Source organism: Carassius carassius, chromosome 27, assembly GCF_963082965.1.
Source record: "Carassius carassius chromosome 27, fCarCar2.1, whole genome shotgun sequence".
In the NCBI taxonomy this organism is placed as follows: domain Eukaryota; kingdom Metazoa; phylum Chordata; class Actinopteri; order Cypriniformes; family Cyprinidae; genus Carassius; species Carassius carassius.
In genome coordinates this window covers 25,987,958-26,010,604 of record NC_081781.1, presented here as the reverse complement: position 1 = coordinate 26,010,604, position 22,647 = coordinate 25,987,958, and the positions used below count along the sequence as shown (strand labels likewise).

The following is a 22,647-nucleotide window of genomic DNA, read 5'->3' as shown; positions in this document are numbered from 1 at the left end:
CTTACTATTTGGGAAATGTTGTGCATGCACACACATCTCAGTGTCTCAGATGTTGTCTTAATGTCTCCTTGTAGGGGAAGCTAGCAGAGAGGCAGGAGGAGAGGAGGCAGAGTGCAGAATACTCTATGGAGGAGCTGCACGAGAAGGTCACAGGCCTCCAGACGGAGCAGGACTCCATCCTCCATGCCGTAGGGACTCAGATTGACTCAGCCTGCCAGTTCTTGTCAAAAGACTCAGCCGTCAAGCTTGAAGTACCCCCACACATTACACTATCCTACACTACAACAAACATATGCTGCAAAATATTAAAAGCTGCATCCATATTTGTATACTCAGTGTTTCCCAATTTCCCACTTAAACTCTACGTGTGGAGGTACTTCCCTTGGGGTAAATATATATGTATATACAGGACTCGAATTGAGGTGGTTGAAAAAAGAAAAAAACGCATACCCTTGATAAAACCACCATCCCCTTTAGATAATGTGTATTATGTAAAACTTGCAAATTAAATGTTAAAATTCTCTACTTATTATTCACAAACTAAATTGTGGTGATTGGCTGATCAGAGCTCGGTACTTTAAGGTCCCTATCATACACGTTGCGCAATGCGATGCAAGGCGCAGCGCAAGTGTGTTTGTTAGTTTCAGTCTGGAGCCGTTCGCATTTTTACGTCCAGCGCCACATCGTTTAATTAGAAAATGCATTTGCGCCCATTTGTGCGCTGGTCTAAAAAAGAGGTGTGTTCAGGCGCATTCCTGGCGCATTGTTTTTTTTTTTAAGGAGCTGAAAATAGACTGCACCATAGACCAACTCAAACCTGGTCTAAAGTCTAAAGTCAATGGCAATTTATTAATTTTTTTGTTATTTAAAGAGTGCGTTTGAAGAAAATGAGCCTCGGCAGGTCCACAGTGCACGTTGACTTTGCTTACTGCACACGGGGATGCGTATCACACAAACATGCCAAATATTAAAAACAAAAGAATTACAGTGTAAAAGAGTATTATTGTGTAGGCTACATAAATATAAAAATGTAATGATGGATAGTCATTGCGTGTATTAGAATTAGACTACCTATTTGCGATTCAGCCTATTACTACTTACCTTGAGAAGCTTTGGTGGATTCCTGCTAGTCCCGTAGATGATCTGCTCGCACGTTTTAACTTTGTGCACAAGCAGATCGGTTTCTTCACTTGAGATGCATTCAGCTTTCCACCAACATATTCCGCCATGTAAATAGCGATCCGCCATAGCGCGAGCGTATCTCACTCTTAAAGGGAATGGGAGATGACACTCTGATGTGGTTTCTTGTTACGCCCATTATTTAAGACAATAGGGATAACCCATTCCAAAAATGCGCCTCGGCTCACGGACCACTTTTCCGTCGTTAAAATAGCAAAAGTGGATTTGGACACGCCCTGAGTGCACCTTTGCCGTGTGCTTTACACTTTGCGTTTAGATCGTTAAAATAGGGCCCTAAGAAGCTGCTCACAAGTGGGAGCAAGTTTTTGTAATTTTTTATGCAAAATGAAAAGGTGAAAATGACAACAGAAAAGGTATGATTTTTCATTGATTATAATTTAAACACATTCCAGATATTTTGTTATTGTGCTTAGAGGTCGACCGATATTGGATTTTGCCGATACTGATAGCTAGGTTGGACCACACTGGCCGATACCGATTAATTAACCGATAGTTTTTAAAATGGACACTGAACAAAAACTAAAATAGTACTTTATTTACAAAAAAAAAAAAAACATAAAACTGACTGAACCATACTAATAGTAGTAGTAGTAGTAGTAGTAATAACAGTAATAGTATTAGTAAATGTTGAAATTACCACACTCTAATAAGGTCCTATGAAATCAGTAAAATTTTTTCCTAAATTCCATTTTATTTATTTTCAAATTCAGTTATTTTAGTTTTATGTATTCTGTTTAATTTTTCTCTACTCCTTTTTAATAGTTAAATTAAAATTTATTAATCATAAAGCAAGTCTAATTAATTAAAATCATGAAACATTTTCACACCAATTTAATAAAAGTTTAACAAAAATTACACGATTAGTGCCCTATGAAATGTTTAATTTTTTCTCACCATATTTTTTTATTGTTACCAAATTCTGTTTTAGCATGTCTAATTATTTAAGCGCATAAAACAACTTTTTTTTTTTTTTAAGAAGCCTAATTAATTTTTCCCCCTCAAAAATTCTGTGTGTATTTACATTTTTATAGTCAAATCAAGGCATGAAATTAATAATAATAATTTTATTTGTCTTTTAATTGCTGAAAATTAAGCAAACAGAGGGGATTCAATATTAAAATGAAAACGGAAGAAAAGTTGTTTGATTATTCCTTAAAAAATGTTTGTTTCATTTTAGTAGTAGTAGTAGGCTATGTGCTCAAATCAAACTGTCAAATGCTCATGAAGTGACTCTTAGAGCAGTTCCGGAGATGTTCTTCATGTGTTTTTGTCCTCATTTAGTGAGATGGCAGATGCTGAAATCACTGCGAGCGTCACATGCGCTAAACTCTCAATTCCGTTTTTATGAATGGATTCCGTGATTCTTTCTGCATTTTCTGCATCGCGGAAAACATAGGCCCATACTATTATACCAGCACAATGTATACTCTCACACTTTAACTGCTTCTATTACACTCAAGTGATTATATAATCAAATTAAAAGAGCAGCGCTGAGTCTAGGAGAACTCACACTGGTATCACACACACTCCGGACGCGTCGCATTCAACTCCAACAGCGGTCTAAAACTGTTTATTTATTCACCAAACAGACACAAGTTTACTTCAAGATAGTGTTGGGCGATATGGTCATTTTTCAGATCGTCATATCGTCAGCCTGTGAGATCGACGATACACGATATTATCGTGGATGGGTGGAGCTAGAGAGAGACTCTTTGTCCTTGTCAAATCATAACTATTGAGTGTTTTAAACTGTGCAGGTGCGCGAGAGAGGCCTATGGAATCACCAATAATCGAAAAAATATACTTTCAAACATACTGATAAACTAACGTTAAATATAAAAATACTGTATTTAAAACAGCTAGTTCATACATGGTCGGACGCAAATGTCATATCACGCGTCCGTATCTGCGCAGGGAAGTTATCAGTCTAAATGTTCTGCAAAATCAGTCAACGGTGAAAATCAATAGTAGATTTCATTTAGAGTCCAGCAGTTTAACACTACTATTGGGCATAAACGAACACGTTAAATATAAAGTATTTAAAACAGGTAAGTTCATATATTTGGAGTAAGTTGAGTTGAACTGATGCATCAGTCATACAGCGCTCCGGACCGCGCGCCTCATGACGAGTCTGACGCACCACCACAGAAACAAGAATGAGATGCATTCTAACATAACTGTGGCATTAAACTCAGTTAGTGAGGGCTCGTTTAATATATTACACATATAAAGGCCGTTCAGATTACTTGTTAAAGTTCAATGAAATACCTTTTATCTGCAGACCATGTACAGGATGTTTGTGGATGGTGACTTAGTAACGGCCAAAACTATGTATTTTGCATGCATCATATTATAGTGCGGAGTGCATGAAAATAATAACTAGGCGGCAGATTGAATTTATTATCCATAGTGGTTCTCACGTACTCCTAAGTCATCACCACATAGTGCGTGTTATAAGTTAAGTGATCAGTCTTTAAGAAAAGGACTACGTGAGAACCACTATGGATGATAAATTCGCTCTGCCGCCTTGTTAATTATTTTGTCTTTACTTTATTTGTGACGCCAAGAAAGAGTTAATCTCTCATGTTTGAGAAGAGCGCGTTGCAGTGTAGCAGCCATTAAATGTGTGGGACACCAACTCCTCATTTTCTATCTCTATCATTTCATTGATTTATGAGTTATCCGAGTCAAAGCGGACAATTTCAGTGACTACAGGCTCTAATCCTCCTGCGCTCGCACGCGCTGTGTGTGTGTGTGTGTGTGTGTGTGTGAAATGCGGTGCTGAAGTGAAATAACTGGGCAGTTTGATAGCCGAATTATAATAAGCAGCCTAATAAAAATAATAGTTATTATTATTATAATCTAATACATTAATAGGAAAATGAGCCTAATATCGTCTTGATTATCGACAGAGAAATCTGCTTATGTCGATATCTCTGACGATCGTCGATACACGATACTATCGCCTACCCTACTTCAAGAATGAACAATGAGGCATAGATAAGTTTGAACTTCAGTGTTTAAAAAACAGAGCAAACGGAAAGAGCGATCTATATTATAGCTCTATAAATGAAGCATACAGACATTATTAGAGCCACAGAAAGACAAACGTTTCTCAATATACGAAAATGCTCAATATACAATATTTTAGCTAAATATTGACCAAAATTCCTCCATTTCAGGCACCAGAAGGAAATATATATATATATATTTTAAATAATATTTACTTTAAGTAATTTTTCATTAAATAAAAACCTTTTTAAAAATGATAAAATTTTGTAATCATTGTTAAATTGGACAATTCATTATGTACATTAACAATGATTCGGGGCGAAAATAATGTAATTTAATGGAAAACTATATGAATGGCGCTGTTAGGCGTGGCAGGATTTTCTGTCTGAAGTTTCTCGCACTATTCAGCATGCAGCATCACGTGTCTAAACAAACAGCACATGCTGTCAGTGATTTTAACCACTAGAGGCCGCTCTCACACTGTGTACTGAAAACAGTGCCTTCTCAGCCGCTACAGCAATGGACGCAACCCGGAAAACTATCAGCCGCTCCAGCAAAGGACGGAACGTGGGAAACTTGTCGGAATGGAATTTTGCCGATAACCAATTGTTCCAGCAATCAACTATCAGTGCCAATTAATCAGCAAAATAATAAATCGGTCGACCTCTAATTGTGCTGTATGTGTAACTGGGAGGGACTGAGAGACAATAGTAGAGATGACATATATATTTTGCTGAATTCAGGCAGATAAATCTTTTATCCTATAAGAAAACATGCGCATAAACTATTATAGAAATATACAGTCCGTAAGTATTTGGGCACTGACTGAGTTTTTGTGCTTTTGCTTTTATACACCACTACAATGGATTTTAAATAAAAAAATCAAGATGTAATTTAAGTCAATGTCACCTTTATTTATATAGCGCTTTAAACAAAATACATTGCGTCAAAGCAACTGAACAACATTCATTAGGAAAACAGTGTCAATAATGCAAAAATGAGAGTTAAAGGCAGTTCATCATTGGATTCAGTTATGTCATCTCTGTTCAGTTAAATAGTGTCTGTGCATTTATTTGCACATATAAGTGAGGTTAAGATTTTTTGAGGCTGTTTATTTTAAGAGGTTCCACAAAAATATTACATTTACCATTTAGGAGTTAGCCATTTTAATCAAAGTACCATACCTCCATTTTCAGGGGCTCAATACGTAGTATTTAGACAGTTGACTAGAAGACGTTAATTGACCAGGTTCTGTCCATTCCCTCATTACTTCAAGACAAATTAAGCAGATAAAAGGTCTGAAGTTGAGGTATCAAATTGGCATTTGGAAGCTTTTTGACTGGTGCTGCAATATAAAGTTCAAGGAGATAGGTGTGGTCAGATCAACGGTTGGCTACAAGAAGAAAGCAAGCACTGGTGAGCTCAATAACATCAAAAGCAAGATTAGACTTTGCCAGAAAACATCTAAAAAACCTACCATGTTCTGGAATAAGATTATTTGGACTGATGAAACCAAGATTAACTGATGGGAAGAGAAAAGTATGGCGAAAGACAGGAACAGCTTATGATCCAAAGCACACCACATTACGTGTCAAACCTGGTGGTGGCAGTGTTATGACATGGGCATGTATGGTTGCCAACGGAAACGGGCAAACTAGTGTTTATTGTTAATGTTACTGCTAACAGAATTAGCAGGAAGAATTCTGAGGTCTTTAAAGCTATACTCTCTGCTCACATTCATATATGAATATGATATTACGCAGTGCCTGAATATAGTCCCAGCAACTCTGCTATTGCTGCAACTACACAAACTTGCAGGGGACTATCTTCAGGTACTGTGTAAAATGAAATTTTTCATTTTCCGTCGGTCTTAGTACACAATGTTACTACAGAAGAGTCAAGTTTTAAATAGGAAAAATATTGAAACTCTTTTGTCATTTTTGAGCAAGATGCTAATGCTCTAATCGGATACAATGATCTATGCTAAGCTAAGATAAAAGTGCTACCACCAGACCCAGAGATCGGCTGAATGGATTCAAAAACGGTAAAACCCAATCATTGAACTCTAGGGGAGTTGGAAAATGAACCTATTAAAAAAATAAAAATAAGTTACTGAAGACGGAAAGACCCAGAAACAAGCAGCAACTAAAGGCGGCTGCAGTGAAGACCTGGCAAAGCATCTCCAGGGAGGAAACTCAGAATTTGGAAATGTCCATGGGCTCCAGACTGTCATTCAGTGACTGCAAAGGATTTTCATTCAAGTATTAAAATTGTACATATATTTACAGTTATGTCACTTTGTCCAAATATTGAGCCCCCTAAAATGGAGGTACTTTGCTTAAAATGGCTGTAACTAAATGATAAATGTCATATTTTTGTGTAACCTCTTAAAATAAAGCTAAAATTCTACACTTCAATCACATCTTGATTGTTTTATTTCAAATCCATTGTAGTGGTGTATAAGGGCAAAAGCACAAAAACAGTGTCTGAATATTTCTGGACCTGACTTTATTTACTGAATAAATTCCTGGTTGCGCTGCGCATCACAAAAAGTCATGTGACTGGGTGATGGTACAGCATAACTGGACTAATCAGCAGACTGACCTCAGTGCGTGGCATCTGAAATGCCTGAGCCAAAGTCTGTTGTCAAAGTGGTTTGGTATAATTACCTCCCAGAACACAGCTTTGTTCCCAAACAGCAGGCATGTGCCTCTGAAATTAAGGTAACATGACCACGTTTGTAAGTTATGTAATGTTATTCATTATATGAGTGAGTGAGTGAGTGAGTGAAGTGACATTCAGCCAAGTATGGTGACCCATACTCAGAATTTGTGCTCTGCATTTAACCCATCCGAAGTGCACACACACAGAGCAGTGAACACACACACACACACTGTGAGCACACACCCGGAGCAGTGGGCAGCCTTTTATGCTGCGGCGCCCGGGGAGCAGTTGGGGGTTCGATGCCTTGCTCAAGGGCACCTAAGTCGTGGTATTGAGGGTGGAGAGAGAACTGTACATGCACTCCCCCCACCCACAATTCCTGCCGGCCCGGGACTTGAACTCACAACCTTTCGATTGGGAGTCCGACTCTCTAACCATTAGGCCACGACTTCCCTATATACAAAGATTGTACCCACAGTGGTTTCTCGTACTGCAGCAAATTACCTTTTTTCTTAGCGATATTTAGCACCAGTTTATTGGAGTTAGTTTTGTTCTCTCATATCTCCCACTCACACTCATTTGGTTAAAAACTAGGACTCGACCAGGTGGACTTAGCACTGCCTTGCTACATAGAAAAATTTTGTAGTAAAGAAGAATTCTTATAGTGCCAAGTGTTCCTCTCAAATGAACAGAAGTCTTCTTATCTCTAAACTGTGAAGTCACTCCCTGCTTTTTGCAGGTTGTCTATACTTGTTTCTCGGGGCTTTTAAAGTACAATTTCTTTTCTCTCAGCTCAAGCTGTCAACATGCATGTTATATTCCAGTCTTTAATGTTCTTCTGCTTACTTCACACCTTTTTATCTGCTGCTGGCAGTCCCCTTTGATTTAAGAAAAAAAGTGACAAAATGGTCTTCCTCCCCATCATGCATTTGTGTCAGCAGTCTAAACCGGCATAGCGGTGTTTAAATATTGTTGTCTGTGACTGGTGAGCTGTCAGGTGTGCACAATCCAGACAGACCCACCTCATGTGATCGCTTTTTCTCTAGGTGTACAACATAGCTCTAAATGAGAAATTTGTAAATCTGCAAATTTTTGATTTGCAAAGTGATTCATCTGTGTGAAGGTGGTTCTGAGATTTACGTTCCTCCAGTAGGCTGTCTTGAAAAAAAAAATAAAGAAAAAAAAAACAGATCAGAGGAAGTTCCTCCTGAAAGATTCAGAATATTTTTCCTTCTTAACCCCTGCAGAAAGGTTATTACATTTTACATAATGTCATTGTACAAGAGTTTTCTATATTTATTTATTTATTTTTTTTTTTATGCATAATTTGTATTGCAAAACAGCTTTACTCCTTGTGTGTTTTTGGTGTTGTAGGCCATTACCCTGACTCCAAGACTGCAGAAAGATTCCCATCGCTGGCTTGCTGAAGTTAAGGTATATTGTTGAGCTCAGTTCTCAATATGCAGTTCTCTGGCTGATATCATGCATCTTAACAGCTGTTGTTCTTTACTGTCTCTGACTGATGGAAACATTCTCCAGCTCTCAGGAACTTAATGTCATGTTTTATCAGGTTTTATTTCCAAAATGTGAATGTTAACACTAGACATGTGCCGGTATTCTCTAATGCGATTTATCACGGTAATGAATATGCACTATATTGTTATCGTGGGCACTTCTAAATACCGTGAATAATTATATATTACAAATTATTCAGAATTTGGAATGCATTTTAAGAATACTTTTCCCATCAACTGTTCAAAATGCACAACACCGCTGTATGCTGCTTAAAAGACCTGTGTGCACTCTGATGTAAAAAACTTTTACAAGCTATTTAAAATCGAAGGAAAGCGAGGAAAGATGGAACGCCCCGCCCCCATGGAGACACCGGTATTACCAATGTTGTCACATGATGATTAGTGGGAAAATTTCCCCATTGTCACAACCCTAATGAGAAACACATGAGGGAACATGTGAGAGATGCGCTGAATGAAAGCACATTCACTCTCTGACAGCAGATGGAGCTAAACTGCAGAAAATGGAAATCCCATAAATAAAGCTGCTGCTCTACTTTCTAAAAGATATTTAATAACACGTTGTTAAAATCGAAAGTTTCATCTATGTTATTTAATGAACTAGCATGAGCTAAGACTTGTATTTTTTTTTTTTACAAAGATTAATAAATTCTGTAGAAAATGCAGAAGTGCTTTTGCTCATTGTGAATGTTAATGCTTTAAATAAGGTTAACTAATGAGGTCTTATTGTAAAGTGATACCTATTGGTCTATAGGTCTTTTGCACTTTAATCTGTGTAAAACATTTAAATTTATATATTTTTCTGTATTGCTTTATTGTATTTAAATGTTCAGTTATTTTTGTTATAAGAAAAAAGTTATTAAACCTGTTATACTGTATTATGACCACTTTTATGAAACTAAATTTAAATATCGTGAAAATACTGTATACCGTGATAAAAGCATTTGCAATTAATCGCAACATGAAAATTGAATACCGGCATATCCCTAGTTAACACATTTTAAATGCATGTGTAGCTGGTTGTGCCTGTGTTTGTAGTGGTGTGTCTAATGTTATTCATGAGTATATTTTAAAAACCCCATTAAATGGTTCGAGAAGCAGAATTTTTATTTGTGTATAACACATTATTATTATTATTATTATTACATTTTTTTTTTTATTGAATCAGTAAGGGTTATCAAATAACCTTTTTCTTAAAGGGATCCTCGGTTATCAAGACATGTATAGCTTAATATAACATAAATTATGTCTCTTATTGAAATATGTAATAGAAATCCCACGAAACATGCATGTTATTTAGTAAAATAGACATAGTTTTACACTATGGGGGCGCCATTATTTTATGTGTACAGTACATTCTGCGTTGATGACGTCAAATGGTTGCACTCAGGCGGGAAGGAATTCGACGGGAAGTTGAAGTCGGCCGCGTGCTGCCATCTTGTAGCAGAACTTCACTTGCGTTAGCATCCCATTGACTCCCATTCATTTTGGCGTCACTTTGACAGCGAATAACTTTACATCTGAGGCGTTTAAAGACTCCAATTGTCCATTATTTATTTCTAAAGATACACGACAATGTATAAAGGGCTCCATTACCTTCTTTGTTACATTATGGCCCCGTAGAAACAGTTTTTGTAAAAATAGGCTAACAATTGCGTCATAACCACTCGACTCTCTGTCGCACAGTAGAGAAATTACCGTAAAGGCAGGAGGAGAAGCTCGCAGGCAATCTGGGAGACGTCAAGAGAGAAGCCCATAGATACAAGCCCTGGCGTTACATTTTAAAATACTATACAAAATAATTAATCAGAATACTGACTCCTGCTCACTCACGCCAAAGAACTCCCCGCTCAAGCTCGCCGTCTCTGCAAGATTAACGATGGCAGTTTGCACTCACAGCTACTAGAAGATTTACATCTGTCAGACAGGTTGCTGACGTCATCAAGCTTAGTTTGAGTCTGCGCGTCAGAAACGGAAGTGCTAAAAATCGCTAAAAATGGGCTTCACTTGTCTCAATTGAGTTCCAATGGGGTCGCTGTGTCCATTTCTTTTACTGTCTATGGTTGCACTCGGTGAGCTACTGGCGCTTTTTACCACGACACAACTCCGAATACACAACTCAAGAAAATAAAATACTGATACGATACCACACTGTGTGGCTTTTGGTTGTAATTTTCAGTCGGAGGGCAACAAGAGAAGCAATATAAGACTTGACTGATTTCATAGCGATAAGAAGAGAAGAAAAGAATGGGAGGATGCATGTGGACGAATAAAACTTCCTAAAGACCCACTTTTTTTCTCTCCACTTCAGACCTGATGCCTTTGATGTTTTTAGTGGACCACAGCTACTGAAACAGCTAACAAAAGGCTGAGACAAGAAACACTATGCCATCCTGTTAGAGTGTAAACATGCCAAAGCTAATCATGATGCTGCGGCCGCTGGAGTTTCTCAGCGCAGATTTCCATTTGGTTTAAGCACATACTTCTATCCATCACAATCTGTAAGCTCTATCGGTAGCTGTAGTCATCATATGAGTTTTTTACTTTCCAAGTTGTCTATTCTGACTTGTGTTGCAGTAAAAAAACAGCAACAGGTAGTGGCAGTAGCTCACCGAGTGCAACCATTTTACGTCATCAGAATAATGGTGCCCCCCATAGTCAAAAATATGTATAAAACTGTATATATATATATTTTTTTTTCTTCTCTCGAAGTATGCTACTAGTAAATAGGTCACTTCAAAGCTAATACACGTAGAGTCTCAAAGTCTCAAAATGTATTTTCATGGAGTCTTTAAAGTCATGTTAGTGGGCAGTTTGTGCTTTTTCAGAATAAGGCTGTGACAATACAATCATTTATTGATTTTATTTTTTTATTTTGTTTTGTATTTCTTTAGATTCATTCAATATTAAATATAAATAGGGTCAACGTTGTAGGCGCCATACCACACAGGGATGCAGCTAGTCAGAATGCTTTCGATGGTGCCTCTGTAGAAGGTGCACATAAAGGAGTATTATTTAAACACATTAAATAATTAAGATTTCACTAACAGAGAAAGTAAAATCTGATGAGTATATCTAATATTTTGCAAAGTGCTCTTCTCTGCACTTCATTTGCTAGCAAACTAAGAAGTTGCAGACACTGTTTTATTCACATCTTTCTACAGAAACACTTATTCAGGAGGCATGAGATGTTCATTCAAGTTTATTTCGAATCAATACTAATAGTAAAGAGATTGTGCACTCAATGCTGCCACTGATTGGGGTGTTTATGCAATGATCTGTCACACCACATCAAAAACCATGAAAACGGCATGCATTGTTTGAATTTCCTGAAAAATTGGACATAACTTAAAGGTTAGTCTTTGTTTCTTATCAAAATAACAATATATAAAACTGTTGATTTCCAATGAAGTTCCACTCATGCGGTTGTTAAAACGGTGCTGTATTTGTTCAGTACACATGCATACTAAACCAAAAGACCTGAACCAACAGTTTTCAGTGCAAATACTGTACTGATGATGATGTGATGTATCTCAAAAGGAAGTTCCAGAGACACTTGATGTTTTACTTGGCGTAAGCCACTTTCAGGCCGAATTATTTTAAGAATGGTATAGAACGGTAACAGTTATTTTTCCACCTACTTGGTTCAGTATGGCACAATTACAAAATGCTCTCAGCCCAGAATTATACAATGCTGGTAAAATTTGTGTAGTGACATAGCCATTCAGGATTGGTCACTTGTTTATTGTCTAGTTTCTGCCTGCTCCGTGTGTGTTCAGTGCTGTGTGTGTGCACTTTGGATGGGTTAAAAGCAGAGCACGAATTCCGAGTATGGGTCACCATACTTGGCTGTATGTCACGTCACTCTCTTAACTGCTCTAATAACAGCATTCTTTTCAATCCAATATTCCAATTAAAATATTTAATAATATTCTTAACAGAACAGACTCGAACTCTATTTGTGGTGGCATATATAATATGCAAATTCATTCTCTGCCAGTAGGAGGTGCTTGTGGAGAGTGCGAGAGAGAAGTTTCCCCAGTAACGGCTGTAATCAGATAAGTGCTGAGCCTGCTAACAAACGCTGCTCAAGTATTACAAGCCAGATGAAATGAAAATGACATTCATAATTTTCTGAAGACTGTTGGTTTTCTTCAGAAATACAGTGATACAAAAACACCCACACCAGGTTTTGTCTTTGACTCGTGCATTGCTATTGTTTATTCGACGAAGTCAAAGCCTTTTGGAAAATATATTTCAGTTTAGATATTTTGGCAGACCACCACAAATGAATCAATGTATGGGAAACACAGTGGAACTTACATGCTTGAACTCTTTCATTTGATCTTAGTTTGATGTTTCCTCACTTTAATGTCGCCACATCTCAGTGCTTTTATAAAGAGAATGCATCTGCGCACTTTTTGGGTAGCCCATCAAAAATTGGGTTGATCGGGTACTCGGTACCACCGGTACATAAAAAACTCTGGTACCGTAAAAAAAAAACCGTAAAAAAACTCTAAGTAAAAGACTTGCATTACCAAGGCAACAACTGATGCATTTGTAATACAAGCTCTGTTTCTAACCCTGCAGTGAAAAATTTAACAATATCCATACTGGCTGGGTGGAATCGTGGGAACGGTTTGGTCCTATGGAGGAAAAGTGGCTAATACAGTTGTATGTATTATTGTGATACAGATGTTTATGCTGATTGTCCCTTTGTCTTTTGTGTGTTCAGACAAAGCTCCAATGGCTGTGTGAGGAGGTGCGTGAGCGGGAGTCCAGAGAGAGGAGATTGAGGAGGACACTGCAGCAGCACAAGGAGCAGATAAAAGCACTGAAGCAAAGCAAGGACTCAGAACTGCAGAGCCTCCTGGACCACATTACCCTGCAGGATCGACTCCTCAAAGACATCCAGTCAGAGAAGAGAGGTACTAACTCACCTCAGACAGGGTTCCCATGGGTCCGTGAAATCGATGAAAGTTTGTGAATCTGAAAAAAACTATTTTCAAGGCCTTGGAAAGTTTTTGAAAATTAACAAAGATAGATAAAGGTCCTTGAAAGTTCTTGAAATTATTTTGTGCAAAAAGTTTTCTGGAAAATAAAAAATCCATATTATTCCCTCTGGTCCGCTAATGTGTTATTTCGCCAACACTTTGTAGTCTATGCTTATACTTACTTGATTTATGTTAGTTACATGCATCTACGTATTGTGTTAAGTGTTTTCCGCATAAGGTACTTTGTGTTGTACGTTGGAATCAGAGAAGTGTTCTGTATGAAAACTATATGAAATGCAGTTTGTCCTGTATTCACAGGCATACGCCGTATGGCCATCTAGACCATACAAATAACAAATTAATAATTATTTTTTTACTTTATTGTAAGTTAATGTTGTTAAATAGAGAAGCAAAATTGCACATTTTTTAAATTGTAACTTTTAGCATATTCCTAAACCCGGATCTCAAGAAAAAATTCAAGCACCAAAAGCAGCCCACACACTCCAAGTCCTCTTTTATTGAAAAATAGTCATTTTCATGAAATCATAGGCTATATGGTTGCAAAAATATTTTAGTTCAAAATGTTAAATGTCATTGTTTAAAAAAAAAATACTTTATTGATTGAAGTTTCATAGACGTTCAGTTGTTATCCTTTCAAAAAGTTATGCCATATTGTAGCCTATGCAATTTCACAGTGTATTCATCTCTTAAATTACTACACCACTTGTGCAGTCACAATTCTATAGAGGTCAAATTTCTTCAGGCCGATGCTTTGTGTATAACATGCGTGACATTTTTTTGTATGACATTAAACTAATTTTTTAAAAATATTTGTACTTAGGTTAAGCAAAAAAAAACGTGATTATTACTGAGAACCTTTTTTACACCGTTTATACACATACTTAACTGTAGAGATGGTAATTACAAACACTGTGTGATACAAAACAAATATTTTGAGCATCCCTTTTTCCTATAAAGAATCTCGGTTGTCCCTTATTTTCATTTTCTGAAGTTGGCAACCCTAATGCAAAAGTTAATATCAAGTCAAGTCAAGTCAACTTTATTTATATAGCACTTTAAACAAAATACATTGCGTCAAAGCAACTGAACAACATTCATTAGGAAAACAGTGTGTCAATAATGCAGAATGACAGTTAAAGGGAGTTCATCATTGAATTCAGTGATGTCATCTCTGTTCAGTTTAAATAGTTTCTGTGCATTCATTTGCAATCAAGTCAACGATATCGCTGTAAATGAAGTGACCCCAACTAAGCAAGGCAGAGGCGACAGCGGCAAGGAACCAAAACTCCATCGATGACAGAATGGAGAAACAAACCTTAGGAGAAACCAGGCTCAGTTGGTCGTCCAGTTCTCCTCTGACCAGACGAAACCAGCAGTTCAATTCCAGGCTGCAGCAAAGTCAGATTGTGCAGAAGAATCATCTTTTTCTTGTGGTCTTGTCCTGGTGGTCGTCTGAGACAAGGTCTTTACAGGGGATCTATATCTGAGGCTCTAGCTGTCCTGGTCTCCGCTGTCTTTCAGGGATGTAGAGGTCCTTTCTAGGTGCTGATCCACCATCTGGTCTGGATAAGTACTGGATCCGGGTGACTGCAGTGACCCTCTGATCTGGATACAGACTGCATCTGGTGGCTACGGTGACCTCAGAATAAGAGAGAAACAGACTAATATTAGCGTAGATGCCATTCTTCTAATGATGTAGCAAGTACATCAGATGATATGGGAAGTGTTCCCTTTTCCGGTTTACCTAATTAGTGCAGCCTAAAAATCCTTTAACGGATTTGGATATTAGAAGCATATTAGTATGTTATGTGTAAGCCAGGTTAACCCTATCAAGTCGATTAACGCGGATACGCGTTTTGAGTCATTTTCTCCTGATAACCCCGAAAAGAACTTAAATTACACTTTCAGTTTTAATCGTACAGATAAGAGCAATACATCAATCGAATCTGTAAAGGGTCTACTTTTTTTTGGATACAGACATAATAACAACAAAACTTTGTGCACTTATAAAATAAAGATAACAAACAAGGTGCGCTGTCTGCAGCCTTTGTCTGCGCTGATCTTCTTTTACAAACACGTCATTTAAATGAACTGTAACTCCGTGAATACTCAACGAAAATACATGAGAGAGATATCTATAGAAAGCTTGACATGTCTATTTTTAAACTAAACAAGTGCCGCCGAAAACAGATATTCTGTGATAAAGTAATCCATATGAAAACAACGCGATGTCTGTTTTTCATGTCTCCCTTCATTATATCTAATGTGACCACGCCCCCGCGCCGAACGCGCTATTCAGATTCAAACTGAAGCGCACAGCTTGAATACGCCCATAACAGAAGAAAAAGCAGCGAGACTGTTCAAGTTTTTTTTATTTTACTGTTTGCTTCGCGATGAGAGGAATAACACATAATTCACCCCAAAAAGATGTGATGTGGTTGAGGATTTGAGAAATGGATTTCCTCAGAAAAAAAGAATGAAGCACTTTATTCAGCAGAGATCATAAACATGAGTAAGTCTCTTTTTATTTATTTATATACTTGTACTAGTTTTCACATAACGTGTAAACGTTTTACTAGTTAGACTTTTTCCAAATTATAATTCCTGACTAAATGTATAATCAAGTGAAACATTATGAAGTTTCAATAACAATATACAACACTATACCCTTCGAAAGCTTGATGTAAATAATATAAATGTAACAAATAGATAACTGTAACAAATGTAAAAACAATGCTTTTCTTTCCATTTATTCCCCCTAAAAACCCAGAAAAATATTCTCAGCTCTTTTCAACATTAATAATAATGATGATAATAATAACAACAAACGTTTTTTTTTTTTTTTTTGTAGAAAATAAGATTGTTAAAAGGATTTCTGAAGGATTGTGTGACTGGAGTAAGCATGCCAAACAATTTGTTTGAAAGTCAGCTTTGATTGTTTCTAATAAACTGTTTAACTGCTCCCCCAAGTGGATATTAAATTATGTTGTGGGATAATTAAATATATTCTTAATAAACTACAAACATAAAATTATATAGATTTATTTTGTTCTCACATTCTCTCTTGTAACTCCTCACTCACAGTGGCACAGATGACTGAATGGCTCATTATGCAGCTCATTATGCGGCCCTTTGTCTTCTCAGGTGTAAATCACAATGATATTCATGGTAGTTGACGCCTACTCGCATATGACTTTTACCAACAAAAAGTGTCTTAGAAAATTTAAATCAATATATTGTTTTCTGTGAGTAAGTAAACAAGATGATTTTCACATCATTTAGAAAGAAAAATTCTAGGCTACAAGCTCCAGTTCTCAAAAATCCCGGGAACCATTGTTCTTTATGTGTTTTTTGCCTTATTCAAGCGTTTTAACATTTTTAGTTTTTCACTAACCACGCATAATATTTTTTTTCTCAAAAACACAATCATGTACATACATGCATTTCACATATTATTACAGCCCAGTTTGTGCTGATTACAGTGAGATTAGTCTTTAGCCATTTAGATATTTATAAGAAACTGAAAAAAGCACAAATGTCAAGGCATGACAAAACTTCTCCAGGCCCCAAAAATACCCTTAGACTCCAGAGGGTTAAAGAGATGGGTCTTTAATCTAAATTTAAACTGCAAGAGTGTGTCTGCCTCCCGAACAATGTTAGGTAGGTTATTCCAGAGTTTAGGCACCAAATAGGAAAAGGATCTGCCGCCCGCAGTTGCTTTTGATATTTTAGGTATTATCAAATTGCCTGAGTTTTGAGAACGTAGCAGACGTACAGGATTATAATGTAAAAGGAGCTCATTCCAATACTGAGGTGCTAAACCATTCAGGACTTTATAAATAATAAGCAATATTTTAAAATCTATACGATGTTTGATAGGGAGCCAGTGCAGTGTTGACAGGACCGGGCTAATATGGTCATACTTCCTGGTTCTAGTAAGAACTCTTGCTGCTGCATTTTGGACTAGCTGTAGTTTTTGTTTACTAAGTGTGCAGAACAACAACCCAATAAAGCATTACAATAATCTAACCTTGAGGTCATGAATGCATGGATTAACATTTCTGAATTTGACATTGAAAGCATAGGCCGTAATTTAGATATATTTTTGAGATGGAAAAATGCAGTTCTCTTACGAGAGCTCTCTCGTACTGCATCTTAGCTAAGACGCTATGGGAAAAGTCTCTTTTCACGAAATACTGAAGCAAAAAATTATCCTTAATTTTGTATTTTTGTAAAGCGCATTTGCAGCAGAACACAGCCATAGGCGAGACAGCTCGTTCGCTCATTGGCTTGTTCTGCGGCAACTGCACTTCCCGCCGAAACGGGTGTGGCCCAACCTATAAAAGGAGCTCGAAAAGGCTGACTCACCTGATTTTTCATCTCTTCAGCGAAGCTCACACATCGCTGGATCACGAAGGAAGCAAGCGCCGTCTGAGAAGCATATCAGCGGGACGAGCCATTCTGAAGCTGCTGGCCTTCGCCGCCTTCCACTGCCGTTCCTGCTGCGCTGTCCGGCGCCTATATCCTTTCAATTCTGTTATATCCAACTGTTCTTTATGTGTGTGTTCGCCCTGCGACACACACTCGTAAAAGAGCTCGCGTCTTTTTTAAGATGCCTTCCTACGGCTCGCAGAAGCCCAGCAGACGAGCTGACATCGAGAAGGAGCCGGGGCGAGTGCTCACGTTGGCCGCGACGGGTCTCGGCCGCGAGTGGTCTGCACCAGCGCCCCCCCTCTCGTTCCCAGCTGGATGGTATTTTCCTTTCGGATGAGAGTACTTCTCAAAGCCCGCCTCATTTCATCCTGAGCTTCACAAAGAGGTGGCGAAGGCTTGGAACGCTCCATATTCAGCGCGAACTCGTTCGTCTGTCTCACTAGCATTCTCCACACTGGATGATGCTAAAAACAGGAACTACCAGTCACTTCCACCGGTGGAACAGGCGATAGCGACGCACCTTTGTCCGCCCTCTGCTGGACGGCGGCAAAAGCGGTGTTGCCATCTAAAGCCTGCTGTGTGACGCTGCGGCTGCACTACTCGCGATGGCTGCTTCATCGAAGCGCAGGTGTACGAGTTCCACTGTGGCCGAGCTCTCACCCAAGCGCGCCGCTGTTTCAGTTCCAGGAATTGTGACTGTCTCAGCATTTTCTGCAACGCGCAAGCCTGCACAGTTGCCCGCTTGCCTGCACACAAAAGCCGTTATCATAACAGCTTCAGCAATGCAGCTCGAGACCCCCGTTCTCGCTCTACCGGCCGTCGCCCCGCGCCGCGGGGACCGCGGCAGAGGATTACGCTGAGGCCGGGAGCCCCGAAGCCATCCTACGAAAGCCATCTATGCCTGCTGCATGACGCTGCGTCTGCACTACACACGATGGCTGCTTCATCGAAGCGCCGGTGTACGAGTTCCGCTGTGGCCGGGCTCTCACCTAAGCGCGCCGCTGTTTCAGTTCCAGGGATTGTGACTGTTTCAGCGTCTTTTGCAATGCGCAAGCCTGTACGGTTGCCCGCTTGCCTGCACACAAAAACCGTTATCATGGCTACCCAGATATTTCCCGAAAAAGGTGTAATTTCTGGTGTCCCGGCCACGGCCGATGGTGCTATAAATGTAGTGACGATGCCCACTGCTCAGTGCCCATCTCCACATATAAGCACAGCCCTTCACACAGGGCTCGCGCCCATAAAAGCGCCCATAAAAGTCGATCACGCGCACTACATAGTAAACGTGCCCACTCCTCAGTGTCCACAATCACTATGTCACACGCGTCATGTGGTTTCTGTAAAAACGAAACCCATGCACGTACGCTCTGCCCAGGCAGACAGCGAGTCGAAAGTGGTAAATGTGCACGCTTGCAGCCCACAGTTACTCGCAGACATCACGAGTCCCACGGTACCCGCTCAGCCCTCCCCCAATCGGTTAAGCACCGGGATGGGGTCGAGGACGAGCGATCTGCCCGCTGTGATCAGCGCGCTCCCCGCCTTAAATGCCACAGGCGTAACGCCCATGGTGCAGTGCACCCAAGCGCCGCCGTTGCCCAGTCAACAGAGCGCGCTTCGCATCCAGCCTTTAGCCATTCATGCAGATGCATGGTCAGCGCTTTCAGGGGTTTTGGATTGGGTGCTAGGCATTATAAAGAGAGGCTACTCGCTACAGTTTTTTTCGACGTCCTCCGCGCTTTTTAGCGCGCGTCGAAACTACGGTCAAAGCAGAAGTAGCACACATACTTCGGGCCGAAATATCAAAACTGTTGAGCAAAGGGCTGTAGAGCCTGTGTCTCGAGCTCAAAGCGAGGGGGGGTTGTACAACAGATACTTTCTGGTGCCCAAGAGAGACGGGGGTCTCAGGCCCATACTGGATCTAAGACAGCTGAACAAGGCATTGATGAAACGCAGTTTCAGAATGCTTACAACCAGGAAGCTCCTCGCGCAGATTCGCAGAGGGGACTGGTTCATGTCAATAGATCTGAAGGACGCGTATTTTCAAATACAGATAGCGTCAAGTCACAGGCGATATTTGAGATTCGCCTTCGGGGGCCAGGCATACCAGTTTACAGTCCTGCCATTCGGCTTGTCCGGGCTCCTCGTACATTTACGAGGTGCATGGATGCAGCGCTTGCTCCTCTTAGACTCAGAGGCATGCGAGTGCTGAATTATTTGGACGACTGGCTGATTCTGGCTCGATCACGAGCGGAGCTCGTGGAGCACAGGGCCGTTTTACTCGATCACCTCAAGAAGCTCGGTCTCAGTGTCAATTGGGCGAAGAGTTCGCTGAACCCCAGTCAGACGATTCTGTTTTTGGGTATAGTTCTGAACTCGTGTTCCATGACGGCGCGGCTGTCACCACAGCACGCGTTGGGCATTCAGCGCGCAGCGAGTTCTTTCCGCTGCGGCGCGACCGTTTCGCTCAAACACTGTCAGAAAGTGCTGGGCCTCATGGCCTCAGCATCTCCGGTTCTGCAGCTGGGCCTGCTCGGCATGCGCCCTGTCTGGAAATGCTGGCAGTCCCCAAATCGCTTTTGTCCCCAAATCAAGGACCACCACGTCTTAGTCCGTTCGGACAACATGTCTGTGGTGTCCTACATAAATCGCCAGGGCGGTCTCGGGCGCCGAAACCTGTACAGGCTGGCGGAACGCCTCCTGCTTTGGGCTCAGCGCAACGTGCGTTCGCTGAGGGCAGTGCATGTGCCTGGGCTACAGAATCTGGGTCCAGACAGGCTGTCCAGAGGCAATGTTCCTACGGGCGAATGGTCTCTACACCCGCAAACAGTCCGGCTGTTGTGGGAGAGATTTGGCAGGGCGGAGGTGGACCTCTTCGCGTCCCACAAAAACGCTCACTGCCCCGCGTTCTTTTCCAAAAACGAAAGCGTGCTGTCACGGAATTGGCCGTGCTGCCCGCTTTATGCTTTTCCTCCCGTCTCCCTCCTTCCGCAGGTGATGGAACGAGTGAGAGAAACGAGATGTTTAATACTGCTTGTAGCAACTCTTTGGAAGAACCAACCATGGTTCCCAGATTTGATGCAGTTAGCAGATGACGCCCCGTGGCCAGTACCGTTGAGGAGGGACCTCCTCTCGCAGGCCAGGGGTTCAATTTGGCACCCTCAACCGGAGTGGTGGTCCCTCCATATGTGGGCGCTCAACGGTTACCCGCTGATCTCGCAGTGGGAGTGCTAAATACCATCACTCAGGCTAGAGCTCCGTCGACACGACATCTGTATGCCTCGAAGTGGTCGGTGTTCTCCAGCTGGTGCACAGCTCGAGGATGTTCACCCCTTAGTTGTGAGGTGACGGAGGTTCTCTCCTTCCTACAGGAGCTGTTGGATAAGGGCAGAGCCCCATCCACGCTCAAAGTTTATGTGGCGGCCATCGCAGCGTTTTCTGAAACAGCGCTCGGTCAGTCAATAGGAAGGAATGATTTGGTCATCCGCTTCCTTAGAGGAGCTAGGAGGCTGAATCCTCCCAGACCTCCGTCAGTCCCTATGTGGGACCTCGCGGCGGTTTTGGAGGCCATGAAGGGTTCCCCTTTTGAGCCTATCCAATCAATTAGCCTTCAGCATCTGTCGTTCAAGACAGTATTCGTGTTGGCTCTCGCTTCAGTGAAGCGTGTGGGTGATCTGCACGTGCTCTCGGTGAGCCAGTCGTGCTTGGAGTTTGGGCCTAATGACTCAAAGGTCATACTCGAACCTAGGTATGGTTATGTGCCGAAATCCCTCAACACGCCGTGTCGGGCTCAGGTTATTGCCCTGTCTGCCCTGCCGGTGTCAGGAGAGGATGGAGACTCGAGTCTTCTTTGCCCTGTCAGGGTTTTAAGAGCTTATGTGTCTCGCTCTGCTGCCTTTCGACAGACTGAGCAGCTGTTTGTCTCGTCCGGTGGACGTTCCAAGGGAATGGCTGTTTCGAGACAGACTCTATCCAGATGGATAGTTGACGCTATAGCGTTAGCTTACGCTTCCAGGGGCCTTCAGTGCCCGCTGGGCGTCAGAGCACACTCCACAAGGGGCGTCGCCTCGTCGTGGGCGTGGTCTACTGGGATCTCCTTGCAGGATAGATGTATGGCGGCAGGTTGGGCCTCGCCGTCTACATTTATCAGGTTCTATAACCTGGAGGTTCCCGCCTTGCAAGCAAGGCTGCTGTCGGTATAGTCGAATCAGGGCCCTGAAGGGAAATCTGAGTTCGTGAGCGTTATGCGCTGCCGACTGTTATATGGGCAGTATTGTGTAAGACCCGCATTGCCACATTGGTCAGGCCTTGCCTCGGCTGTGTGATGCCATATTGCAGCATCTACGGATGCTGCTAGATATGGGACGGAGGGCTTCCCCCCTTCCTGTCCTGGACTCTCTGTGAGTCCCTCAGGTGACTGTGCACTGTAAATCCTGGGCGTTGCTTCAGGTTTATTGGTGTGTGATCCCTGCGCGCACGGCGTTTTACATTGGGTTCCCGTAGCGTCTTAGCTAAGACGCAGTACGAGAGAGCTCTCGTAAGAGAACGTACTCGGTTACTAAACGTAACCTCGGTTCTCTCTAGAAGAGCGAACGAGTACTGCGTTCTCTGCCGTGCATACGATTCACTCTGGTTCGCTTCGGCGATGAAATAAATCAGGTGAGTCAGCCTTTTCGAGCTCCTTTTATAGGTTGGGCCACACCCGTTTCGGCGGGAAGTGGCAAGAAGGGCGCGAAGCACCCTTAATGGTCTGATGTTGCATCAGCCTGCGCTCGATAGGCTGTGCAGTTGCC

At 41.0% G+C, this 22,647-nt stretch overlaps 1 protein-coding gene across 2 annotated transcripts in view; it reads left to right on the top strand.

Moving 5' to 3' along the window:
* Positions 1-22,647, top strand: part of LOC132107083 (centrosomal protein of 128 kDa-like) — a 143,179-nt gene that overhangs the window by 71,430 nt on the left and 49,102 nt on the right. For both annotated transcript variants that reach the window (XM_059513272.1, XM_059513271.1), the window contains 3 exons: positions 75-251; positions 8,251-8,310; positions 13,144-13,336. In XM_059513272.1, coding sequence (XP_059369255.1) covers positions 75-251; positions 8,251-8,310; positions 13,144-13,336 — 430 coding nt within the window. The remainder of the gene's footprint in view (positions 1-74; positions 252-8,250; positions 8,311-13,143; positions 13,337-22,647) is intronic.